Source organism: Bufo bufo, chromosome 1, assembly GCF_905171765.1.
Source record: "Bufo bufo chromosome 1, aBufBuf1.1, whole genome shotgun sequence".
Classification (NCBI taxonomy): Eukaryota; Metazoa; Chordata; class Amphibia; order Anura; family Bufonidae; genus Bufo; species Bufo bufo.
The window spans coordinates 518,710,476-518,735,674 of NC_053389.1; the positions used below are offsets into that span (position 1 = coordinate 518,710,476).

General features: G+C 43.5%; 1 protein-coding gene across 2 annotated transcripts in view; it reads left to right on the forward strand.

Annotated features, from left to right (window-relative positions):
* The window catches only part of CFTR (CF transmembrane conductance regulator), a 203,874-nt gene that overhangs the window by 99,612 nt on the left and 79,063 nt on the right, over window positions 1-25,199 (forward strand). For both annotated transcript variants that reach the window (XM_040411444.1, XM_040411453.1), the window contains 3 exons: window positions 1,168-1,359; window positions 21,657-21,751; window positions 22,934-23,020. In XM_040411444.1, the coding sequence (XP_040267378.1) occupies window positions 1,168-1,359; window positions 21,657-21,751; window positions 22,934-23,020 (374 nt within the window). The remainder of the gene's footprint in view (window positions 1-1,167; window positions 1,360-21,656; window positions 21,752-22,933; window positions 23,021-25,199) is intronic.

The following is a 25,199-nucleotide window of genomic DNA, read 5'->3' on the forward strand; positions in this document are numbered from 1 at the left end:
ATGTAGGAAAAGTTGTTATGGTCTGATGAAACCATGGTTGAACTTTTTGGCCATAATTCCAAAAGATATGTTTGGCTCAAAAACAACACTGCAGCATCATGCTTTGGGGCTGTTTTTCTTCAGCTGGAACTGGGGCCTTAGTTAAGCTGGAGGGAATTATGAACAGTTCCAAATACCAGTCAATATTGGCACAAAACCTTCAGGCTTCTGCTAGAAAGCTGAACATGAAGAGGAACTTCATCTTTCAGCATGACAACGACCCAAAGCATACATCCAAATCAACAAAGGAATGGCTTCACCAGAAGAAGATTAAAGTTTTGGAATGGCCCAGCCAGAGCCCAGACCTGAATCCGATTGAAAATCTGTGGGGTGATCTGAAGAGGGCTGTGCACAGGAGATGCCCTCGCAATCTGACAGATTTGGAGTGTTTTTGCCAAGAAGAGTGGGCAAATTTTGCCAAGTCAAAATGTGCCATGCTGATAGACTCATACCCAAAAAGACTGAGAGCTGTAATAAAATTGAAAGGTGCTTCAACAAAGTATTAGTTTACGGATGTGCACACTTATGCCACCATATTATTTTATTTTTATATTTTTTCTTCCCTCTACCTAAAATATTTCAGTTTGTTTTTCAATTGAGTGGTACAGTTTATAGGTCACATTAAAGGTGGAAAAAGGTCTGAAATGATTTATCTTTGTCTAATTTTTTTTGCATCACAGAAACCTGACATCTTAACAGGGGTGTGGAGACTTTTTATATCCACTGTACATATTAGATAAATAGATATTAGATAGATATTAGATAGGTAGATATGAGATAAATAGATAGAAGATAGATATTAGGTAGATATGAGATAAATAGATAGATAGAAGATAGATATTAGATAGGTAGATAGATAGATAGATAGATAGATAGATAGATAGATAGATAGATAGAAGATAGATATTAGGCTATTTTCACACTCGCGTTTTAGGCGGATCTGTCATGGATCTGCAAAAACGGATCCGTTACAATAATACAACCGCATGCATCCGTCATGAACGGATCTGTTTGTATTATCTGTAACAGCCAAGACAGATCCATCATGATGGACAGATAGATGTGTATTATATATAAATAAATGTATATAACTAACTGCACATTTAATGCCCTTTTATCTTATTTCAGACTTCTCTTTTAATGATGATCATGGGAGAATTAGAGCCATCATCAGGGAAAATAAAACACAGTGGACGGATATCATTTTCCCCTCAAGTCTCCTGGATCATGCCTGGTACCATCAAGGAGAACATAGTGTTTGGAGTGTCATATGACCAATACAGATATCTAAGTGTCATTAAAGCCTGCCAATTGGAAGAGGTCTGCTTTTTATTTTTATTCTTACTGACTTACAGATGTTACTGTAGACTTGATGCACTAAAAATACAAGTATTGATTTATGACATGTTACAGAGTGGTATATGCTATATATTAAATGTTAGGCCTCATTCAAACGTCAGTGTTTTGGTCAGTTATTTCCATCAGTGATTGTGAACCAAAACAAGGTGCGGCTCTAAACAAAGAAAAGACGCAGATCTTTCCCTTATACCTTATGTCTGTGGAGGTTCCACTCCTGGTTTTGGCTCACAGTCACTGATGGAAATCATTGACCAAAACACTGCCCAGCTACGTATTGTGCTAATGTAGTGCTACTCAAATTAGGTGGGTCTCACTGGTAAGGTGCCCCCGGGTTATTGCCGAGGCGCAATAGGGGAGGAAGTTTTGACAGAAGGGATCATTTGCTGCAGAGAACTTTACTGGGTTTAGTAACATAACTTGTGGCTCATATTATGCTCATTTTAATGCTGTACTGGGATTAGAAAACAAATTTTAAGATAAATTGAGGTAATTTTTAAAATGTTTCGATTGGACAACACACCATTAGTGAGGGCCAGGCATCACTGTGCGTTATCTGGTGAGGACTCAGTGAAAAGATTGAGAAGTCCTGTTTTGCGACTCACTTGTCTCACTGAGTACATTTCTATTACATGTTTGATGAATGACAAAAATATTTTAAAAAAATAAGAGAGATTACGTGATCAGAAGATTCTGTTACTCTCTACAGTATAGTAGTGTAACCACAGTAGGCAGCAACACACAGACAGTGAGCCCTAACTGAACCCCGCCCGCTTATCCTGCCTACTTCCAGTGCAAGCCCTAGGCTGCAAGTCTGCAACTAGTCGACGTTCCCTACTTTGCTACAGTGCAAGACAGACACAAACACAGACAGAACAACCCAGAAACGGAGTCGTACGGGAATGGGTCAGAACTGGAAGGTGAAAACAGTACAAAATCGCAAGACAGAGGATAGTCACCAAGCAGCCGCGCAAAAAGCTGGAGATCACGCTGCTGGAGCCCATAGAAGTAAATGTGTGACAAGGTGAAAATTAAAAAATTGGAGTCCTGAGTGTTTGTACCTTTTAATGGATAACTGAAAAGATGACACAGTTGCAACCTTTTAAGACTACTTAAGCCTCTTTCTCAGGCATCTTTTAAGAAAGTATCTGAAGATTCACATATTTATACACCAATGTACATAGGAATAATGAGGTAGATGAGAAAAGTGATGTAAAGCAAATTAATATGAGTGGAGGAGCAAACAAACAGTTGTAGCAGTCAATTGCTGTAGAGATTATAGACAAGGAGTGTGAAAGTTTTTTGTCCTCTAATAGATATCCAATCTATGAATATGATGAATCCAAGAGGTCTGAGGGGCACATTCTTTAAGCTATGAAGAAGGACATAAATCCTTTCCAACAGTCAGCTGCTTGTTAAGTAGAGGTGAAGAACTGCATTTACATGCACCGATCCTCTCCACAGTATGAGCAACAAGGTATCGCTATTACGATCGCACGTCCTCATACAGCTGTATTGTTTCTGGGCAGCAGATCGCTATTTAGGCAGCACAATCTGCTGTCTAGAAACAATCATTTAGGTGCCTGTCGCCAGTTTCACCTGATAAACAAGCATTTTCCTCGTTCATCAGGTGATTAGTTGCACCTTTAGATGGGCAGAATGAGCATTCGCAGGAATGTTTGTTCCCATTAATATTCCTGATTATCTGGATGTGTAAATCCACCTTTATGTCTGTAAAGTGCTGCTGAATATGTCCGCATAAAACAAATAAGTAAAAGTATTGGCACACAGAGCCCTATGCACCCAGCAAATACCACCTCTGACACTAATAGTGCTGTAAACATAGGGCCTTCCAAATATAATTGTGATAAGCTGATACGGTGCCAGGATGCCCCACGGTAATATTGCTTCCAAATATCCCATCAATAGTAATAATCAGCTGCACTTAGTGTTAACAGTGCCCACAATAGTAATAATGTTCCCTATTGTGCCCTAGAAGTAATAATCCCCGTAGTGCCTATACTAGTAATCATGTGCCCCAAAGTCCCCCAATAGTAATAAAGCTTACCATAGTGTACTCCAGTAGTAAAAATAGTACAAAAAATACTCCCTTAGAATGTGTGTGGTACAAAAATTACCCCCTTATAATGTGTTATAATACAAACAATATCCACTTATAATGTGTGCCAGTACTAACAATACCCTCTATATTGTGTGCCACTACTAATGTTCACTAATATCCACTAATGTGTGCCAGTACAAACAATATCCACTTATAATGTGTGCCACTACTAATGTTCACTAATATCCACTAATGTGTGCCAGTACAAAAAAAATATCCCCTTTTAACTTGTGCCAAGACACACAATGCCCCCTTAACATACCAATACAAAAAAATGCCCCTTACAATGTGTGCCAGTAATAAAAATGCCCCTTACAATGTGTGCCAGTACAAAAATATCCCCTTATGTGTGCCTTTACATAAAATAATCCCTTATCATGTGTGCCAGTACAAAAAATAACCCCTTAGAATCTGTGGCAATTCAAAAAAATGTCCCTTATAACATGTGCCAGTACAAAAATGCACCCTTATAATGTGTGCCTGTGCAAAAAATGCCCCCTTATGTGTGCTAGTACAAGAATGCCCCCGTATAAATGTGTTTCAGTACAAAACATTCCCCACTTTTAGTGCTCCCAGTAGAACCACTGCCTCCATAGTGCCCCCCTTTATAATGTATGCCCCCTTATGTGTACCAGTACAAAAATGCCCCTTTTTAGTGCCCCCAGTAGATACCAATGTTGGTGATACAGTCAAATATAGAGAGATGAGTGCTCATTGCCCACGGCCCTGCCACCACTCCCACTTGACCCTAGTGGCGCCTCCTGAGGAAACGCCTCACCTTGTTGGTGTTGCGCCCCTGGATATATACAGTAAAAAAAGATGGGTTTATTGATCTGTTGACAAGGAGTATGGCTATGGTGGGCTGCTCAGGAACGCGCCTTCCCTTGCTGGGGAAGCTGCTTTTTTTGCCCAAATTCTTGTCTACCCTCAGTGTTGGCTAGTGAATATGCTGTATTGTAGATGTTGTTGTTGGCACCAACATGTACTGATGTCCGCGTTTTTAGTTTGGAAATATTCTAAACACACCTAGGAGAAAACCTGGGAGAGAAACAACATTTTTCAAGAGAAATACACTCTTGTTATCAAATAAAATACACCAAAGATGTAATTGATTTGATCAAGGAGCCATTTAGCATTACATGCTGGTGAGGGTGCATTCACATAGCCGTTTTGTGGACATGGCCCTTCCGTGCACTCCTGGGTTCGTGTGGCAATGCGGCAAAATATAGGACATGTCCTATCTTTGACTGCAACATCAAATCAATAGGTCCACACCGCACATGGCTGGTGTCCATGTTTTGTTTAACTGCGTTCTGCAGTCTGCAAAATGGACATGATTGGTTGAATGGACTTGGCTAAGATGGAGGATATTCTCTGTGATCAGGTTTCCTGATGCAGTTTTGGAAGCAAAAATATGGAATGAATTCAAAACTCGTATAGTTTCTCACCTTTTATGATCCACGTCTGATTTTGGCTGCCAAAACTAGATCAGGAAACCTGACAGTGTAAAAATGGGGCATTTAAACAGATTTCATTTGTAGATTTCTCATTTGAAACTTGTCGCTTGTGTGAGATTTCAACAGCACAGTATCATGAAGAATTTAACAAGCAATTCTGGAAGGGCTGGAGAGACTATTTTTTTATTTTATTTTTTGCAGGATCGGTTTTCTTTTTTATTATGTTCATCTGACAGATCAGAAGAACGGAAAAAAAAAAACAATGATGTCAACCTTTATAAGTGATATTGCTGTGTCTGACTTGGATTTGCTCTGACTAGGGTTTGCACATTGTATTATTAGTGTCCCCTGAATAGTGTCATTTTGTTTTCTGCTGGATTTTGAAATCCACGCTGTCATTCACGCTGCGCTGTGTGCACTAATGATACAGTTGTGTTATGATAATACAATTCATGTGTCATAACAAACAGCATTGCCGGAAAATCAGACTGCACATAAAACATAATCCAATCTGTACAGAGTTTATACTGCTGCCAATTCCTTGAGGTTGTATTTGCGTCTTTTATTCGTCATGGAATATATGATGTCACATAGACTGAAGGAAAAACATTCATAGTTTATACAACATTTTAATAATATAATTTTTTTAGATGAGTTTTGTTTAGCTGTGCTCACATGCTTACACAAATAATATAACCCTGTCTAAATCTTCCAGTTAAGGTACTTTGCAGGTATTTTACATAACTAATCTTGTAAGGCTACTTTCACATCTGTATTGTATTGGGATAACGGCTCACCCTTTGATTATGCTGGACAAGGGGCTCTATCACTATGACTTTACCCCGCCACAATATATTAAGATATATGGAGTAGATAAAACACATGAAAAAAGCACTAAAATCGCAATGCGTTTTTTCTGAACTGTAATGCAAAAGAGGAGTGGATAACACTATGGTAGGATGTGGAACTCTAAAGTTAGCAAGATGGACATCAAACTATGTATACAAAAGAAAATGCTATATAGAGAAGGCACAAATGAAAGTCCATTTTGGGTTTTGAATAACACCAGACCCCCGATCTTATGGATCATTATGGCCACTGAGGAAGGAGTGGGAAGCACTCTGAAACGCGTTTAGTAAAATAACGATCCATGGGATAACCTTTTCATATTGATCGGCATTTAAGCCAAGTTGGAGCACTCCAAAGGACTCTGCAAGCCTCTTATTATTCTGTAATAGCTGACCGACTCGAGCGGTATTCAAAGCAAATCACATGTCCTGCCGAAGGCAGCGATACCACGTGGGACGCCGAGGCTGCAGCGGGTAACGCTACCTGTTATACAAAGATACAGAGGTAAGAGGTACCTTACTGCCACTTCATGATTGGACACGGGGATGCAGATTTGGACCATATCACCAACTGTAAGTAAAATATGGAACATTACTAGAGACTAATCACCATTTTATATGGCTACTTTGGATGACAGCACGTTGTTCCATACTTTACCACATGCAATATACTATCAATGTGAAATATATGGTTGGAACCATACCATCAATAGAGATACAGATATAAGGATGACCAATGTGGCTCTTTAGGGAAGGACTCACAAAGCAGAACTTTTAAGCAAATGGTATCAAAGAACTAATATATTGAACATCATCAAAGACCTTGAATGCTGCATTATTATATAATACAAATAGCTTGATTCTATGTGAACATTGGGCAAAATGATATATCTCAGCCAAACTACATACTCCAACACACACTGAGATATATACCGTACTTACCCATATTATCTGCCATATATATAATATACATACAATCCATCCAATTTTACCACTAATATTGGGTGATTACATAGTTGACAGACAACACATTACCACGACCTCAACCACTTATACCGTTTTTCAACTTTTTCTTATTTTTATACTTATTTATTAGCATTATTTTTATATTTTTTGGGGTTCTATGTATCTTGAACAGTGATGTTTGACTTGTTCTAAATGGATGTTTACAGATAAATAGCTTGAAAGATACAGGAGTTTCTGGGTAATCCTAGATGAAGTGTGCCTATCTACTCTATATATCTACTTTCACATCTGCGTTTTTCCTTTTCCGCTATTGAGATCCATCATAGGATCTCAATAGCGGGGCAAAACGCTTCCGTTTTGTCCCCATTAATTGTCAATGGGGACAAAACTGAAGTGAAGGGAACGGAGTGCTCCAGAATGCATTCCGTTCCGTTTCATTGCGTTCCCATGACGCACACAAAAGCGCAGCAAGCAGCGTTTTTGAGTGGGTCCTGAGATGTGGAGCAGGACGGATCCATCATTACTCACAATGTAAGTCAATGGGGACAGATCCGTTTTCTCAGACACAATAAAAAAACTGAACCGTCCCACATTGACTTTCAATGGAGTTCATGATGGATCCATTTTGGCAATTTTAGAGATACTACAACCGGATCCATTCAGAACGGATGCAGATGGTTGTATTATCAGTAACGGAAGCGTTTTTGCTGATCCATGACGGATCCAGCAAAAACGCAGATGTAAAAGTAGCTTTATATGTAGGTGGTATTGGTAATAGTCTAGCACTATATTCTTAATTCTTCTGGCTACTGGAACCAGTCAACAGTTTGTCAGCAGATACATGCCTTACATAATGGTGCATCACTATTGTGTATTTTACTACATTTCATTGTGGCAGAACAATGATATTTCCATTCACCACTCCTGACGTGTCTGATGCATTACCTGTGTAAGAACCATTCTGGAGCATCTTTTTTATGTAACTCTATCATGTACCATTCCTCAGTTATTGCTACAGTACTAACACTCGGTGTTACCAGTTGGGGGTGCGCTCCTGCACAGCCTGACGCTATCCAACCAGTGTCGCCCTTGTCAGACTGTGCAGAGACACACCCCAACTGGAAAAACCCAGTTGCAGATGAAATTCTGGTAGCAATAATTGAAGAATGGATGCTCCTGAACCGTTATTATTTGGGGAATAAAATTATTTACTTTGTAAAACAATGTCAGGAATGGTGACCGGTTTTCATTAAAAGTAACGCTTCAGAAGCCATGTGCTCCCCAAACCATCATCAGTATCTGAAATTCTGCTCACCTAATCTCCTGTGATGTTCTAAGTAAGGGCTCATTCAGATGATCGCAGTGTTTTGCATATCCGCAAAACACTGATCCCGGCCTGTGTGCGTTCCGCAATTTGTGGACCGCACATGGCCGGCACTATCATAGAAAATTCCTTGCGGACAAGAATAGGACATGTTCTATTTTTTTTTTAGCCCATTGAAATAAATGGGTCCGCACCCGCTCTGCTCAAATCCCACCTCTTCTGACTTGACCCCTGAGGACAGGGGATATCATTACAAGCCTCTTCGAAATCTTATTTGTGCTCTGTTGTTGTTCATTTTGTCTTGGCTTGAAATAATGTTTAGTAGAACATTTACACGAGTGACAGTCAATGAAATAGCAAGCAGATTGCGTTCATTTATGGGCCTTCTGCAAATGAATGATAATCACTTCTTACGATGGTTTGCGCGGCCATTAATTTCCATTATTTTCGCCATCCCCGGCTTCTCTGCGGCAATGTGCTGCTGTGAAACCATAATTTTGATGCAGATATAAAAGATGTGATCAGCTGACATCTTAACACCGGACAATCGGGCTTGCAACCGTGCACGTTCTCCCATTCATCTGCTCATGTAAGTGGCCCTTCAGTAGGATAATTGGATAAATATTCCTTTTGCCTTGACATAGTGGGGGAGATTTATCAAATGTGATGTGAAGGAAAACTGACTTGCTTGCCCATAGCAACCAATCGGATTCCAGCTTTCATTTTGCAAAGGAGGTCCGATAAATGAAAGGTGGAATCTGATTGGTTGCTATGGGCAACTAAGTCAGTTCTACTTTACACCAGTTTTGAAAAATCTCCCCCTGGGAAATTAATGTCTCCTGCTTTCTCTTTCTACTTCTATATGTCTGGAGAAATCTGTGGAAAGACATTTCTATGTAAATACTGAAGGAAGTATCAAGGTCTAAACTGTATGGGACTAGGACAATAAATCTGATTTACAACCTGTAAAGTGAGCTCTTATCTTACAACATAACTTGTGTTGTGAAAGAGTGTTGAAGAGTTTAAGCAGCTCTGGAGTGCAACACTTATGTGCAAATATTTACTGCTATTCATTAAACTTTCTGAATCTTCTCATAAAGGAGTTTATTTATTTGCAGTTTGTAAATCCCCGTGCTATACTGGCATAGTGTGAAATATTACTTAGTTGTTAGCTCTATCTTGATGATGCAATTGTCGGTGTCATTAGGTGCCCAGTGCAATATCCTGTGTGATTGCTTTCATCAGCTTTGAACTTTCTATGGCCTAGCATGTGATCACCTGTCAATGTATCAAAATGGGCAAAGCAAACTTTATGGCGCCTGGATCGGTTGGATGTTTTCTTTTTATAATCCCGCTTCACACACACTTTTTTCCCCAGCATTTTTTCTTTTAAAAAACACAAGTTTCAAGCATTTTTTAATTTCGTTTTACAAGCATTTTTGGTGGCATTTTTTAAAGGAGATTTTGATATTGGTGACTAGAAATGAGCACATTTTTCCCAAATGTCGATTCGGCGGTTCGCCAAATTTTTCGGGAAATATTCAGTTCGATACGAATTTATTTGCTGCAAATTACTTAAAAAAACGGCTATTTCCTGGCTGCTGAGAGCCTTTATAGCAATGTAGAACACTGTGCCTTGTAGTAACACGCATAGGGAGTCTGCTGTGGTAGTGAAAAAATACTGTGAGTCAGTATGACGTGCAGATGACAGGCGTCGCTCTTAGAATCACTGCATACTTCACTTATTTGGGCAGTTACGGGGCCAAAACTGACCAAATAACTCAAGTATGAACTCAGCCTTACAGGTCGATGTTAGCGCCAAAGAAGTGCACTCCTTTTACACCATCGCCAGCTGATTCCACATAAATGTCTACAGAACCTGTTCTATTAAACGTGTATACAAGTAGAGCCCCCTGGACAGAGTGGAGAGGGTGTCAGTGTAGCTGGCCAGCTAAGACCTGTCCTAGGTTGCTAGTATAGCTTATATGTGTATACAGCTAGACCTGCCAATAGCCTTAATACAGTTTCTATGTTTATGTGTTAAAGACAAAAGCAGAGTTATTTACTGTGACATCATATTTTGGATGTCATATAACTGTTATATTTTGTGTTCACAGAAGCAGAAAAAGATAATATGCCTTTAAGTAAGGTAAGCTCAGTGACACAGCAGAAACAACAGAAAGCATAGTGTTAATCTGTTGTTGCTGGGCAGAAGTCTAGACCAATCCCAGCCAGCTTCTCACACAGCAAGAGTTTTCACCAATCACAGCCAGCCTCACACACAGCCTGTCTGGGAATTCCCCTAGCAGGAGCTGCTAGAGACATTCACTCCACTGAGAGCTGAGTTTTATGGGAACAAGAGGCCAAAATAGGTAGTTAAAACAGTTATATAATGTTCACATTGTTAGTATTGGGTTTAGAACTGTATACTGAACTAGATATATATGTGTTTACTTACAGTTCCACCAATTGCAACCTCACAAATTCAATTGCAAATACAATTGCAAATACAAATACAAATTGCAATCATACAAACCAGATTCCATATAAATTGCATACAAACTGCGAACTGCTCATACCAGATCATAAGAAATTGCATACTGCAAACCAAGTTGAGCAAGTAGAACTTTTAGTTAGACCTCAGATATACCTCTCAGAGAGATCATAAAGTGCTTGAATAACTTAAAGTGAGAGTACAGATACTCAAGAGAGAAATATATCCACCATTTTATGTTGAATGACAAGATTGAACAGTTGAACCACCATCTTATGCATACCGCCATTTTGTGATATCTTTTCAACACGTGTTTTGTACATGGACTATCTGCTGCGGAGGCGGCAGTGTTATACTGTATATGAAGAAAAGTTGAAGTTAATAAAGAAGTTATTTGAAGCATTTGGTGTGCTCTTTAAACCTACTGTTTCCATAGAACGGCGCTAGAGGAATTACAGAGTAATAGACAGTCTGGTTAGACTAAAAGTCAGAGATCAAAAATCTTTCATGCCACAGCGCAAAAGGTACTTCATAGTGCTGCGCTTGCCACAGTCAGCAGTAAGTTTGTGTTGACGTCACTGATTCATTTGCCCTTCCTCTGATCCGTCAGAACAATAACCCACAAAAAACAGATCCTGTCTGTGGAGCATACGCCTTCACTCGGTCAGCATTTTCTCAAAAATCTATCAGTATTGCTAATGCAAAAAAAAAAAACAGGAGTGGATCTAAAACAGAGATGACATGTGAATGGAATATTTGCATGTCTTCTGTATTTTGTATGCACTCCTGCTTTTGGCTACCAAATCATAAGCCAATTCTGATGGGACCATACAGGCCCTACAGCTGCTACACAGACAGGATCCGTTGTGCATCTAATTTTTCCTTCCTTGTGACAGATCAGAAGAAAGGTCAAATAAATTATGTCAGCCAGGCCGAAAGGCAAAATAGTGACCCAGTCATGAAGTGGGGAGGGTGGGAATAGCATGAGAAGTCCACAAAGTGGACCTATGACATAGTGGTGAGGTGGAAGCAGCATGAGGAGACCACAGAATGGCAAGGTGACATAGTGTGGAGATGGCAGCAGTATCAGGATACCACAGAGTGGCAAGGTGACATAGTGTGGATAAGGTAGCAGCAGCATCAGGATACCACAGAGTGGCAAGGTGACATAGTGTGGAGATGGCAGCAGCATCAGGATACCACAGAGTAGCAAGGTGACATAGTGTGGATAAGGCAGCAGCGTCAGGATACCACAGAGTGGCAAGGTGACATAGTGTGGGGATAGCAAAAGATGGCCACAGGGAGAGAAAGGCGCTCATAGGGTGAGTATGTCAGATAAACAGTGTCCTCCAGACAAAGGTGGGTTTTATTAAACTCACCTGTTTAGGTTTCACCAATATTGGGCGCAACCACAATGAAGGCCAACTGGAAAAAGTAACTGGTTGGTGCTGCCGATTGAGTCCGAAATCTCCTTAGGCGAGGGCCAGATTGCCAACCGGGTGAACAATTAGTACTGGAGCTCTACTGGATCATAGAAGTCAAGTGGGCTTGTGGACATAAGGCGCAGGATCACAACCAGGTGTTGAATGTCATGATATTTATTAGAAGACAACGCGTTTCGGGGTTCAGCGGACCACTTTTTTAAGTCTGTGAGGCTGCAAAGAGAAGAACAAGATCACAGCCATACGCTGCCGGCACGTGGGGCGTCTGCATCATTGATGCAGACGCCCCACGTGCCGGCAGCGTACGTCCTTGATCGTGTTCTTATCTCTGCAGCCTTACAGACTTGAAAAAGGGTTCCGCTGAACCCCAAAACGCGTTGTCTTCTAATAAATATCATGACATTCAACACCTGGTTGTGATCCTGTGCCTTATGTCCACAAGCCCACTTGACTTCTATGGTCCAGTAGAGCTCCAGTACTAATAGTGTGGAGATGGCAGCAGCATCAGGAGACCACAAAGTGACCCGGTGACAGAGTGGGGCGGTGGGTGGCAATACCAGTACTCACTGACGAAGGTGGGTGAAAGAAGGAGCACTTGGCATCAGATGGGTGGCAGCATCAGAGTAGTAGCTGAGGCAGGTAGCCAGAAGAAACCAGTCTCTTTTGTCAGTGTTGGTGTGGCACCATGGATGATCTAGTCTGATGCTTCAGGAATTGGTGGGTGGAAATTCTGGCTGATCCACGCCTGATTCATCTTCAGAAAGGTCTGTCTCTCCACATTTTTGGGGACAGGCGAGTTCTCCTTGGGGTAACTATGGCCCCCGCCACACTAAACACCCTCTCTGATGCCACACTACTGGCAAGGCAGGACAGCTTTTCCAGGGCAAACTCTGCTAGTTGCGGCCACAAATCCAGTTTGGATGCCCCGTAGTCCAGCGGATCTTCAATGTGGATTGGCAGGGTGCTGTCCAAGTATGCCACCACCTGCTGGTTCAGGTCCTGCTCCAGGTATACCTGCTGCTGATGATGAGTAGTTTTTTCACTATGCGGGTGAAGAAAGCTACTCATCAGTGACTGTAGATTCAGGCTGCTGCTGATGGAACTGGTACTGCTCCTGCCACCCCACGCCTCCCCAGCAGCCATGGCAGTGGAACGTGAGTGCAGAGGGCCCCCCTGGTCAGACCTGCAAGAGGATGGATGATGGCGCAGATAGGCAGCGGCCAACTGACTACATAGGATATCTCTGTAGTAGTTCAGTTTGACCTCCCTCTCAGCGAGTGTAAAAAAGCCCCCCATTCTAGACCAGTAGCAAGGGTCCAACAAGATGGAGAGTCAGAAGTCATCCCTCTGCCGAATGGTGACAATTCGGCTGTCACTACGCAAGCAAGTGAGCATGCATCGGGCCATTTGTGCAAGTGATTCGGAGGGACTCCCTGCCTTTATCTCCACTGCATACTGCCATGGTGTGTCTAGGTCCTTTGTCTCGTCTTCCTCATCACCCTGTAGCTCCTCTGGCTGCTCCTGTTCCTCCTCTCACCTGAGTAGAAAAAGCACCCATTTCGCTACACATTGCCTGTGCTCCAATGTCCTCCTCCCCCTCTTACTCCTCTTCCAGTTCAGCCCCCACAGGGCTCATGTGGCCATGAGATCTAGGCGCCACGTCTCCAGTCCCCTGACCAGCCATTGTTACCACCATCTGTCCCAGGTCATGTAGCAGTGGAATGACATCATTCTTCCCGTAGTCCTGGCGACTGACAAATATTCTGGCGTCCTCAAAGTGCCTGAGCAAATGGCAGGTGTCATGCATGAGCAGCCACTGGCTGACATCGAAGAAATCGTTGATGGTCTTTCTCTGTTTGTATAGTCGGTCCAACATATAGAGGATGAAATTCCAACGGGTGGAAACGTCGCAAATCAGTCTATGTTGGGGGATGCCGTTCTGCCGCTGTAGCTCAAGGAGGCTGTGCTTTGCGGTGTACGAGTGGCTGAAGTGCATGCAAAGTTTCCTGCCCATTTTTAGGATGTCTTGCAGATGGGTGGAAGACTTCAGGAACCGCTTGACAACCAGATTGAACACGTGTGCTATGCAAGGCGTATGGCCACCCTTCCTTGACGCAGTGCCGACACTATGTTCTTCCCATTGTCAGTTACCATGGTTCCGATTTTCAGTTGTCGCGGAGAAAGCCAGGATTCGAATTCTTGATGAATCACATGGAGCAGTTCCTCCCCTGTGTGGAGGCGTGACCTGGCCAAGTTGCTAGTGTGGCTGTGCAGGAACCACATTCATCCAGTGGTCCGTAAAGGACATGTACTGTCCCTGACTGTAGTTACAGCTCCACATGTTGGCGCTGCCGTGCACTTTGGCAGACACCGACAGGCTCAAGGACTGGCCCACCTACTGTTCTACATATTTGTGCAGGGCTGGTACTGCCTTTTTCACTAAGAAATGACAGCTTGGGACTCTCCACCTTGGCTTGACACAAGCCATCAGTTCTCTGAAAGGTGCAGAGTCCACCATTTGGAAAGGGAGGGACTGCAGCACCAGCAACTTGGACAGGAGCACGTTCAGCTTCTGTGCCGTTGGATGTGTGCACGCATACTGCTGTCTGCATTCGCTTCGGTGATCGATTGCTGACGGAATGACTGACAAGGAATCGGAGGAGAAGGAGCATCTGGACCAGCAGAAGATGGGAATGACAGACAGCTCCCTTCGTCTGAGGTGGTTGAGCCTTGACTGGCTGAAACCGGGTGCGTGCCACTGGGTAATGCAGCGGTTGCTGCGGCAAGCTGGACCACCACATCGGAGCCACGGTTCTCCCAGGCCACTGTATGACAACGCTGCATATGTTGATGCAGGGCCATAGTGCCAACATTGGCACACTGGCCATGCTTCACCTTCTGCCAACAGATTCTACATATGGCCACATTCACCTCCTCTGGCGGCTTAACAAAAAACTGCCACACCGTCGGGTAAACGATTTTCCTGCCAACAGTCCGCACTGACTGACTGCCACCACCGCTGCCTCCGTGAACCCCTGCACCACTACTTCCCGGGCAGGTAGGCTGCTGCGAAGCAGGTGGTCTACCGCGGGCACGTTTGGCTCCCGACCTCCCACTGCTGCCACCCTGCTGACTCCCGGCCGCTCTATCGACTTGCTGGCTCCGCCGCTGGCTCACATGGAAGCTGCCACCCTCTTCTCCTGATGATGATGAAGCCCCTTCTGCCGGCTCCCAAGTGTGATCGACTTCATCATCGAGTAGTGTCTGTACCTCACTGATGTGCTCCTCAACGGTCTCTGGGTCTGGAGCTCGCAACCCCAGCTCCCATGCCACTCTCCTCATCACTACTTGCCCGCCTAGCGGAGGAAGCAGCGGATGTTTCCTCCACATCTTGGCTGGCCAGTAGCTGCTGACTGTCCTCTAGAAGCTTGCCCTTGCTGTGTCTGATGTTACTTGGGATGAAGTGGATGACCGAGTTAACCAATCAAGAACCGCTGGGTTGCTGGCCAAGACACGACCGCTAGACGACACCGGGAGCTCAGGCCTCTCGCTGCGACTCCTGCTACCACGCCCCCTTACTCTGCTGCGTCCTCTGCCTGCGCCAGAAACATTTGGGCCTCTGCCACTCCTCTGTGCATGGCCTGGCACTTCTTTGTCTGACATACTTTTAGCTGAACTAAATAAATTAAAAGAAAATTAAAACACCCCTAAAAGCGACAAAAATATTTTTCTTTCTGTACTGAAAAAAGCCACTAAACGCTTTCAACACATATAACTGCAGAAGTGAACTGAGAATATATTTTTCTCTTTGTACTGAAATAGGCCACTTTTACCACAAATAACTGCACCAATAAAGTGCGTATATATTTTTCTTTATGTACTGCAATTGGCCACTAAACGCTTTGCAACGGTGAATTGCGTATATATTTTTCTTTTTGCACTGAAATAGCCCACTAAATGCTTTCACAGCAAATAACTGCAACAGTGAACTGCGTATATATTTTTCTTTTAGTACTGAAATACACCACTAGACGCTTTCACCACATATAACTGCAGAAGTGAACTGCGTATATATTTTTCTTTTTCCACAGATATAAGCCACTAAAGGCTGTTCAACATAGCATTTGCACCCCAAGAACAAATTGCTGGAATGACAGAGCTGTATAATGGTTATTTGGATCCCCAAATAATTTTTCCCTGCACTTGTAAATCGCTTTTCTATCACTGTCCCTAGCGCCTTCTGACATCTCTCCCTGCAATAAGATGCTGTGAAATGATTCCTCCCTATCCTTTTCCTGCACTTATAAATCGTTTTTTCAGGTTCTTTGTTCACAATGAGGTTTTTCCTATTGCTGTCCCTAGCGCCTTCTCACGTCTGTCCCTGCACTCAGAACGCTCGAAAATGGCAGAATCTAAAATGACTGCCGTATTTATAGGGCTGTGACATCACAAGACTGGCTGGCTGCTGATTGGCTGCATGTATGTCAATCTGGGCGATCCCACCTTCCCAGAGTTCCTTGCCCCATGTCCTCAGTCCTCACACGTGTAGCCGCCATTTTGGGAAAAATTGTGATTCGTTACCACGAAGCGCGAGGAAATTTGCATTCATTGTAAATCAAATTTTTCCTGAAATTTGGATCGAATTCCACTTTGTCTGATTCGATTCGCTCATGTCTATTGGTGATCTACTGTATCTTCAGCATCTTATCGGTGGGGGTCTGAATTCCAGCACAGCCGCCGATCAGCTGTTTGAGGTGCTCTGATGTGTGCTGCAGCCTTCTCACAGCATGCCAAGCACAGCGCCACAATTTGTACAGTGGATGTGTTTGGCATTGCAGCTCAGGCCTATTGACTTGAATAAGACTGAGCTGCACAAAGGTCATGTGACCAATGAACATGATGTCACTGGCCTAGGATGAGATCACAGCACTCAGCGGTGCACTGCAGTCTCTTCATAGAGCTGATTGGCAGGCATCAATATGAAAATCGGAGAACCAGTGCCGGAACCACAACGCTCCATCGACTGTGTAGAGGCCATGCCTGGTTCCTGTGCAGGACTGCTCCCATTCACTTGAAAAAACATTTCCTATAAAGATAAGCAGAACACCATTAAAGGGGTTGGCCCATGATAGACAATGGGGGCATATTACTAGGATATGTCTAATATGTCTGATAGGTGCGGGTCCTATACCAAGAATGGAGTGGGTAGAGTGGTGGCTGGAGGACCTCGGGTTTTCCAGGGTCCGGCCACCGCCAAGCGCTCTCCCCATACAAGTGAATGGGAGCGCACCGTGCTTGCGCAGCCTCCGCTTCCATTTATTTCTACGGGGACGACGGAAATAGCCGAGCCAGCGCTCAGCTATTTTCGGCGGCCCCATAGAAATTAATGGAGGGCAGCTGCACAAGCGCAGTGCACCCTCCACCAACTTTCCCCGTTCCGTTCTCTGTGTAGGTGCGGGTCCCAGAGATGGGACAAACACCTATCAGACAATGGAGGCATATCCTAGTGATATGCCACCATTGTCTATGATGGGCCAACCCCTTCAAATACAGTATAAATCTTTCTGTAACATTAAAAATTATTTTGTAGTTAAAGTTTGAAGCCTAATAGGGCCACCATTACAGCTCCCAAAGAGGTTTTTTCCCCACATAGATCAGGAGCATTACATGAACTCTTCATAATTTCCTAGCCCGTATGCTCATAATAGGCACGCTGATGAAGTGCTAATGAGTAGCATTCTTATTCTTTGGGAATGCGCTCATGTGTTTACTCAGGTATGGGAGGGTAATAAATTAAATCTGATGCCACCATGGAACTTGTACATCAGCTATTAATCCCTGTGAGCGAAGGGCGAGCTGACCTTTATGTTCTCTAGAACAATTGTGAAAAGAATAGGTATTTAAGGCATGGAGTACCCAGCATCTGGCGGTTTCTTCTCTTGTGTAATACATATACTATGAGGCATGTTGCAATTTTCACATGCTGTTAAAAGTAAAGTAACTAGTTTCTATTGTGATTAGTGTTGAGTGAATTTCTGTTTTCAAGTTTGGAATTCTTAGATAACCCGTACCCGAACCTTGTACGCCGAACTTAAAAACAGCTCATCCCTAGCCGTGATTTATATTCTCCTATATAAATATATGGGTATTTGACTACGCTCTGTACGAATAGAAATATCATGTAATATCACACTATATATATCTGCTGTATATCTGCTTAATTTACTTAATGTCAAAATCATACATGTATACAGTATTTACTGGTGGCTGTTAGGCCCGCAGTAGCAGGAGGACCAGGGCCTCACCTGCCTGTACACACACGTCATAATAATTACAGACACAGCCGCTGGACTAAGGCCCGAAATTCTGTCTCAATGGAATTGTATGGAGAGCATGGGCAATCTTGATTAGACACAGGATAGAGGTTGCGGGGAAGTTGCTGTGGGAGGCCATTCAATTTGCTATGGGGCCCAGCCTTTTCTAGTTATGCCCCTGATAACTTTGTGTCACGGCTGAGGATGGCGAAAACCCTCAGCCGTGCGATGCCAGGAGATGGTAGGTCGCTACTTGGCCAGGACCACGGAATTAGGGAGCAGGTCACCTCCTATCGCATCCCTAATCTGACCCTGACTCCTAGCTGCATGAGCCGACCTTGATGGTAAGAGGGCTCATGCTCCGGAACCTTGAAGTCCCTGCTAGCCCTCAAAGTGGCCCTAAACTAAGAGCAGGGTAAGACGACCTGTTCCTTCTGGATATGGAGGAACAGGAGTCTCACTGGCCAAGCTGCATGGAAGGGGGAACATATACAACTTATGGCAATGGCAGGTACATGCCACAAACACAACATTCACCTGCCCAGACACAAAGCCTGTAACCCATGTGCAAGTGCTGCTGTCCACAACAAGACAAACGGACACAGCACACACACCACACATCACACAGGAACCCAGGACCATAAGCTGCAAAGAATAAAGACCAAACAAACATCTTCATAACATCTTGTAACATAAAGCTATGACCACAAGGGTGGCCCCCCACAGGCAGATGGTATATCACGGGAGGATGCCTCCAGCTAGCCATGGCTGAAGTACCCCTCAGACTACTGATCTTAACTGAGGCTTTATAGCCCATGTAGCCACACCCACACACAGACACACCCAGTGCACACACACTAGGAAGGAAGTTAACCCTTCCAACACAAGGCAAGGGAAGACGGCCACTTAAAGGGGAAGTACACACATAAACACACACTTCACCTGTTGCCGTGGGCAACGGCATGCGTGGCAACCATGTCCTGGGGATCAGCCAGAAGGCCGAGACACTGCCACCACATGCATACAACACCAAACGTAGTCACGGGCAACCAAGTGAAGGAAAATGTCACTAAGCACACCATAGGCCGTGACACTCTCACCCCTCAAAGCCCCCTCACCAACACAAAAGGGAAAACCAGTGTGGGACCCCAAACAAGGAAGGGAGAAGGGAAAAAATAGCAGAATCAGTGTCAGCATGCGTGTCTCCCCAGGACTGCTGCCGACCCCTGGAACAACACACAGGATCCAGGAGCCGACTGCCAGGCTCCGGAGCAACACACAATAACCGGAGACCAGCAAAGAAACAGCCCGAAGAGACCGCACCTGAACACTGCGTCCACTCTCAGCAGACGGTTCCCACAAAGTCGCTGCCAGCATGCATTCTCTCCCAGCATACAACACATCCAGTCCAACGAGGACTGCAGCCAGCCACACCGACATAGTGAGCGAAACAACAGAGACGTGGACGAGGAGAAACCCAACCACTAGTGTCAGTTCACAGACACTGCAGCAACAGCCACAGAGAACTGCACAGTATCACGGTTCCCCTTTCACCCTCCCTCCGGAGGATAAGCATGTGTGCCAGAAAGCGGCAGGCGCCACATGCTGCGCCCTCTTCCGAAGGCAAGATACTCCCACCCCTCAAAGCCCCTCCCAACAACAAAAGGGGAAAGTTGGTGAGTCACAAAAAACAATGGGAGGGGGGAGGGGAATGACAAACAAGGGGACACCAACATGGAGAACGGTGAGAAAGGAATGGCCGGGAAAAGCCACACACCGCGCCGTAAACGGTGCAACCCCCTAACGCTCTCCCTCCGGAGAACGTGCATGCACCCCATAACAAGATGGCGATGCATGCTGCACCCTCTTCCGAAGGTGATGCCACGTGAGGAGCCATTGTGGTCATACAATGTGATACACGTTGTTATGAAGATGTGTCTGTGTTATGCTTATTTATTGCACGTATGGTTTTCTGGGTTCCTGTGTGGTGTGTGCTCTGTCTCTTGTGTTGTTGTGGACAGCAGCACTTATACTTGGGTTCCAGGCTCTGTGTCTGTGGCAGGTAGGTGTGGTACTAGTTGCACTTACCTGCCATTGCCATATGTCTGTTTCTGTTCCCTTTGCAGCCCGGCCAGTTTAGACTCCTGTTTCTCTTCATCCAGGAGGAACAGGTGGTCTACCCAGCTCCTAGTTCAGGGATTGGCGGAGGGTGAGTAGGGATCCGAGGTTCCTGAGCATGAGCCCTCCTACCTTCAAGGTCGGCTCATGCAGCTAGGAGTTAGGGTCAGATTAGGGATGCATTAGGAGGTGACCTGCTCCCTTATTCTGTTGTCCTGGCCGAGCAGCCACTAACATCTCGTGGCATCGCACGGCTGAGGGTTTTCACCATCCTCAGCCGTGACACTTTGTGATAAAAAACTGTTGCACAACTTTCTAGTGCTTAGATTTTTGAGATCTGTTTGATGTTAACATCCAGAGGCTAAATATCAATACACTGTAGATGTAATGCTTCTCAAGGTTGTATAGCTCAAAGAAGATTGCTTGGCCTGGATATAATTGTTTTCATCCCTGAAATTTGAGCAGTACTATCTGTCTACTGTTGATTTTCAGCTTCTAGTGTAAGCAAGAATGTTTCCACTGACAGCAAAGAGAGATCTTGAAAATGGCAAGGTATTCATGCAAAGTGTACTAGACAGTTGCATAATTTTTCATTATACAACTATTATTTTACAATTAAACGAGGAAATGAGGGCAACTGAGTTATAACTGAGACGAAAGATCTATCGAAGCTAGGATGTGGTTGAATATATTCAGAAAAATTACTGTGAAAATTGACCTTTATACTTTTCGTGGACAAAACCCTTTAATTTCTATATGAAAGCTTTAGGTCAAAGGCAACTTTCACACCTCCGGTGTGAAACTCCGGCATGGCTGTTCCGTCAGACAAGCGGAGGAGCGCAGCATGCAGCGGTTTGTGCCCGGCCGGTTCTTCACTTGTCTGTCGGAATGCGTACGGATCTCGCCAGACCCCATTATACTTAATAGGGACGGCGAACATTCCGTCCACATCCGGCAGCACCGCATCCGAAGAATTCCGGCAGGCTGTTCTCTGCTGGAACAGCCTGCCAGAATTTAAACCGGAGATGTAAAAGTAGCCTTAACCTAACACCATCAATTATTTTATTGTTCCCTTTTATTTGCTTTATCTTTCATGGTCCCTACAACTCAGATTTTCATGATGATTTTTATACACTATAGGTCCTTAAATGTCATCATAACCATTTGTTGTTGTAGGACATTGCAAAGTTTCCAGAAAAAGATAATACTGTTCTCGGGGAAGGAGGAATAACGCTTAGCGGAGGTCAACGGGCAAGAATATCTCTAGCAAGGTAAGGCTAATTCTGTATTTTTTAAGCTTCCCGCCCCATATCTTATAACAACAATACCTTGCTTTGAATTAATGTTACACAGCAAATCCACTTGTATAATAAAGTTACTTCCTGCGGTGTTGGTAATCCTCCTGTATAAGTCATCTCTGCTCGTAGCTGGCAGCCATCTAAAAGGTCACCTTGCTTTGTACTTGAGGACATTTGAAAGAAACAGCTCTGCTTTATTTTTATTAGGTATAACCCTACATTCTAAGTGACAAATAATTATTTATATATCCCTTAGATTATTTAATCTAAAAGCAAGACTGAGGCACACCATAAGAGAATACGCCTTTTTTGTGCAGTTCTATCCAGAGACAAGTCATTCAGTCCTGCATCTTGTGCTTCCTGAAAGCAGATTCCAGTTGCCAGGGTTTCAGTTCTCTTTGAGAGCATCTATTGTACGTGGTGCTAATATTGCACTAAAATGTGACTTTTGTGTGTCGCGTTGTAAACTGGGACTTATTGCATTCCTATGTGTCACACAAGTGTCACATAACTTCAGTGTGATGACAAAATACCACAACTGAAATGGTCATGCAGCCCAGATCTTAGGTGGCCTCTTCAAGGCCTGCTCTAGATCATGACAGTTGTGCATTTGCTGCCAGTGACATAGCTATCTAGGATGCAGAGGTAGCAGTTGCACCTAGGCATTAGTATCTAAGGAGTCTTAAGGGCATCTTACTGAGCAAAATCCTGTACATCCCAATGTGACAATGTGCAGTGCATGCACAGTGAAGCAAAGTGTACTGTCCTTGGCTTCATCATACACCCAGTGCCACTGGAGAAGAGTCCTGGACTCCTCCCAGTAAGTTTCAATTTCATTTACTTTCTTTTACTAGGATTTGCTTTGGGCAGGTTTTGTGATCCTAAACCAGAATTAAATAATGGCCTGCTGGTTGTTTAGTGAACCCAAACCAGGTGACAGGTTCTCTTTAAGATTCTTGAGAAGTTATTGACATACAGTACATGTAGTGCAATAAACCACTGTCTATACATTTTCATCTATGACTGGGCTTCTGAAACTCCTTCAGCATGACGATTGCACATAATGCCGCCCTCAATAGTTTTGCATCAGCTCACGAATTGTGTGTGGTCTGCAGGTGATGAGCCAATTAAAACCATACATTTGTGTTCTTCTAGAGCCGTGTACAAAGATGCTGACCTCTACTTATTGGATTCCCCATTCAGTTATCTTGACTTGTTTACAGAAAAGGAAATATTTGAAAGGTACGTAATAAGGCCATTTTTCTTCTAACATTGTATTTGGATGAAATTCCAAAAATGTATATTCTTGAAAACGTAAGTTTTTTTTTCTTAATCTTGTCTTTATTAAAGAGGGCCTGTCGCCTCCTCTATAATTATACCTATACCTTTAGCTGCTATGACCGATCTTGCAATCTTGAGAAAATCGTCTTTTAATTCATATGCAAATTAGCTCCATGTACCATAGCTCTGACCCTTTCCACCCTCCCAGTGCCTTCCTCTTTTGCTTGATTGAAAGGGCCAGGCGCAACGACTCACATGTAAAGGCATATTTTCTCAAAGTTTGCTGGATTAGTTCTGGCATCTAAAGGTAGGGGTATAATAGGGGGAGGCTGTCCTACCAAGCATTGTGCACAGATTAAAAATACATTTAGTGATGACAGACTTCCTACCAATACATATCAAAACATAATAAAGAACAACAAAATATGGCAAAGATACAATGATCAGAAGACCAAACAATTGCATCTTGAGTCATCAGAGTAACAAACTTGGCTATGCTATCAAGTTAATTGATGATTAGATGATTATACCTGCTACATAATCCCTTTGTTTTCCCGAAATCTAACTGCATTCAATATCAGAATAATCAAATGTGTCTATATTCTGAAAGAAGGTAAAAGATGTGGGTAGACATGAGCTTAAAAAAATTCCCATTTTTAGTCCTAAATGATGTTTGTGAAGAGGAGACAGATGATTTTCTTGTCTTCCTGGGGGATCTTGAAGAAAAGGCTGAGACAGTGTAATGCATCTTGTTAGACTGTGAAAAAGACAAAAAGGAGAGAACTTGTTACATTAAAAACTGCAGACTGCACTTAGAGTTGGGAATGTTTGGATAGATTTGTTCCTTGACAATGGCTAGGATGATGATATTTCTTGTCATAAGACAGATATAAAACCTACATCTACAAGCGGTCATGCCAAGATTATTAAGAGGCCTCCATTCATTCCCTCAAAGAGTTCAGTGCACAAATATCTCTGGCAGTCCCATACAGAGGGCATGCCTGACCTCCCGCTCCTATCCGCTCTAACAAGTGGAGTAGCTTTGTAAATATTTTACTTAGCTACTGTATGTGTCATTTACAGTTTTTATGCTGATTGTTGAAATCTGTATGTGACACTCATGTGACGTATCAACATAGCTCAAACTGGGTAACTATCATCTCCGTTCCCATAATTGCTCTCCTGTAACAGGGTTCCATCATTTTCAGTGAACAAAACCACTAAAGGGGTGGTTTTATGAAAATGTCAGGGTGTTCTGATGTCGAACAGACAGCTCCTAAAGTGAATGTCCTCCATTAAGGGGCATCTGTCAGCAGATCTGTACCTATGAAACTGGCTGTCCTGTTACATGTGCACTTAGCAGCTGAAGACATCTGTGTTGGTCCCATGTTCATATGTGCCCGCATTGCTGAGAAAAATGTTTTTTATTTTTATTATATGCAAATGAGCCTCTAGGAGCAACGAGGGCATTGGTGTTACTCCTAGAGGCTCAGCTCTCTCTGCAACTGCCGCTCCCTCTGCACTTTGACAGGGTCAGGTGTCATTACACACTACATCGCCCTGTTAATCAAAGTGCAGGGGGAGTAGCAGATGCAGAGAGAGCTGAGCCTCTAGGTGTAACAGTAATGCCCCTGTTGCTTTTAGAGGCTCATTTGCATATATTAAAATGTTCTTTTTCTAAGCAGTGTGGGCACATATGACCATGGTACCAACACAGATGCCTTCAGATGCTAAGTGCACATGTAACAGGTCAGTCAATTTCATAGGTGCAAATCTGCTGACCTGATGCCCTTTCAATACTACAAAAATTGAAAATCTGTAACAGGGACAAGATGTAACTATACATTTTATCACCCTCTATAGCCATGCCTAGTTCATATCTTCAGATCAATAAGGAGGGAATTCATGAAGGTCTGAGTACAACCTGTGCTGGAGTAAGAGGTGACAAATTTAGTTCCATATTTGTCTGTCCATGCAAAAGACAATCACATCTAGAGCAGCTATGAGCTGGAGTGGCAAAAGAGGTGGAAAACTGCAAAAGTTGCTTTTTTTGCACAAATAAATCTTATGCCAAAGCCCATAACCTGTAAAAAATGGGGGAAGCTTAGCAAAAGTGGTGCAAAGGAAAATCGTCCATAGC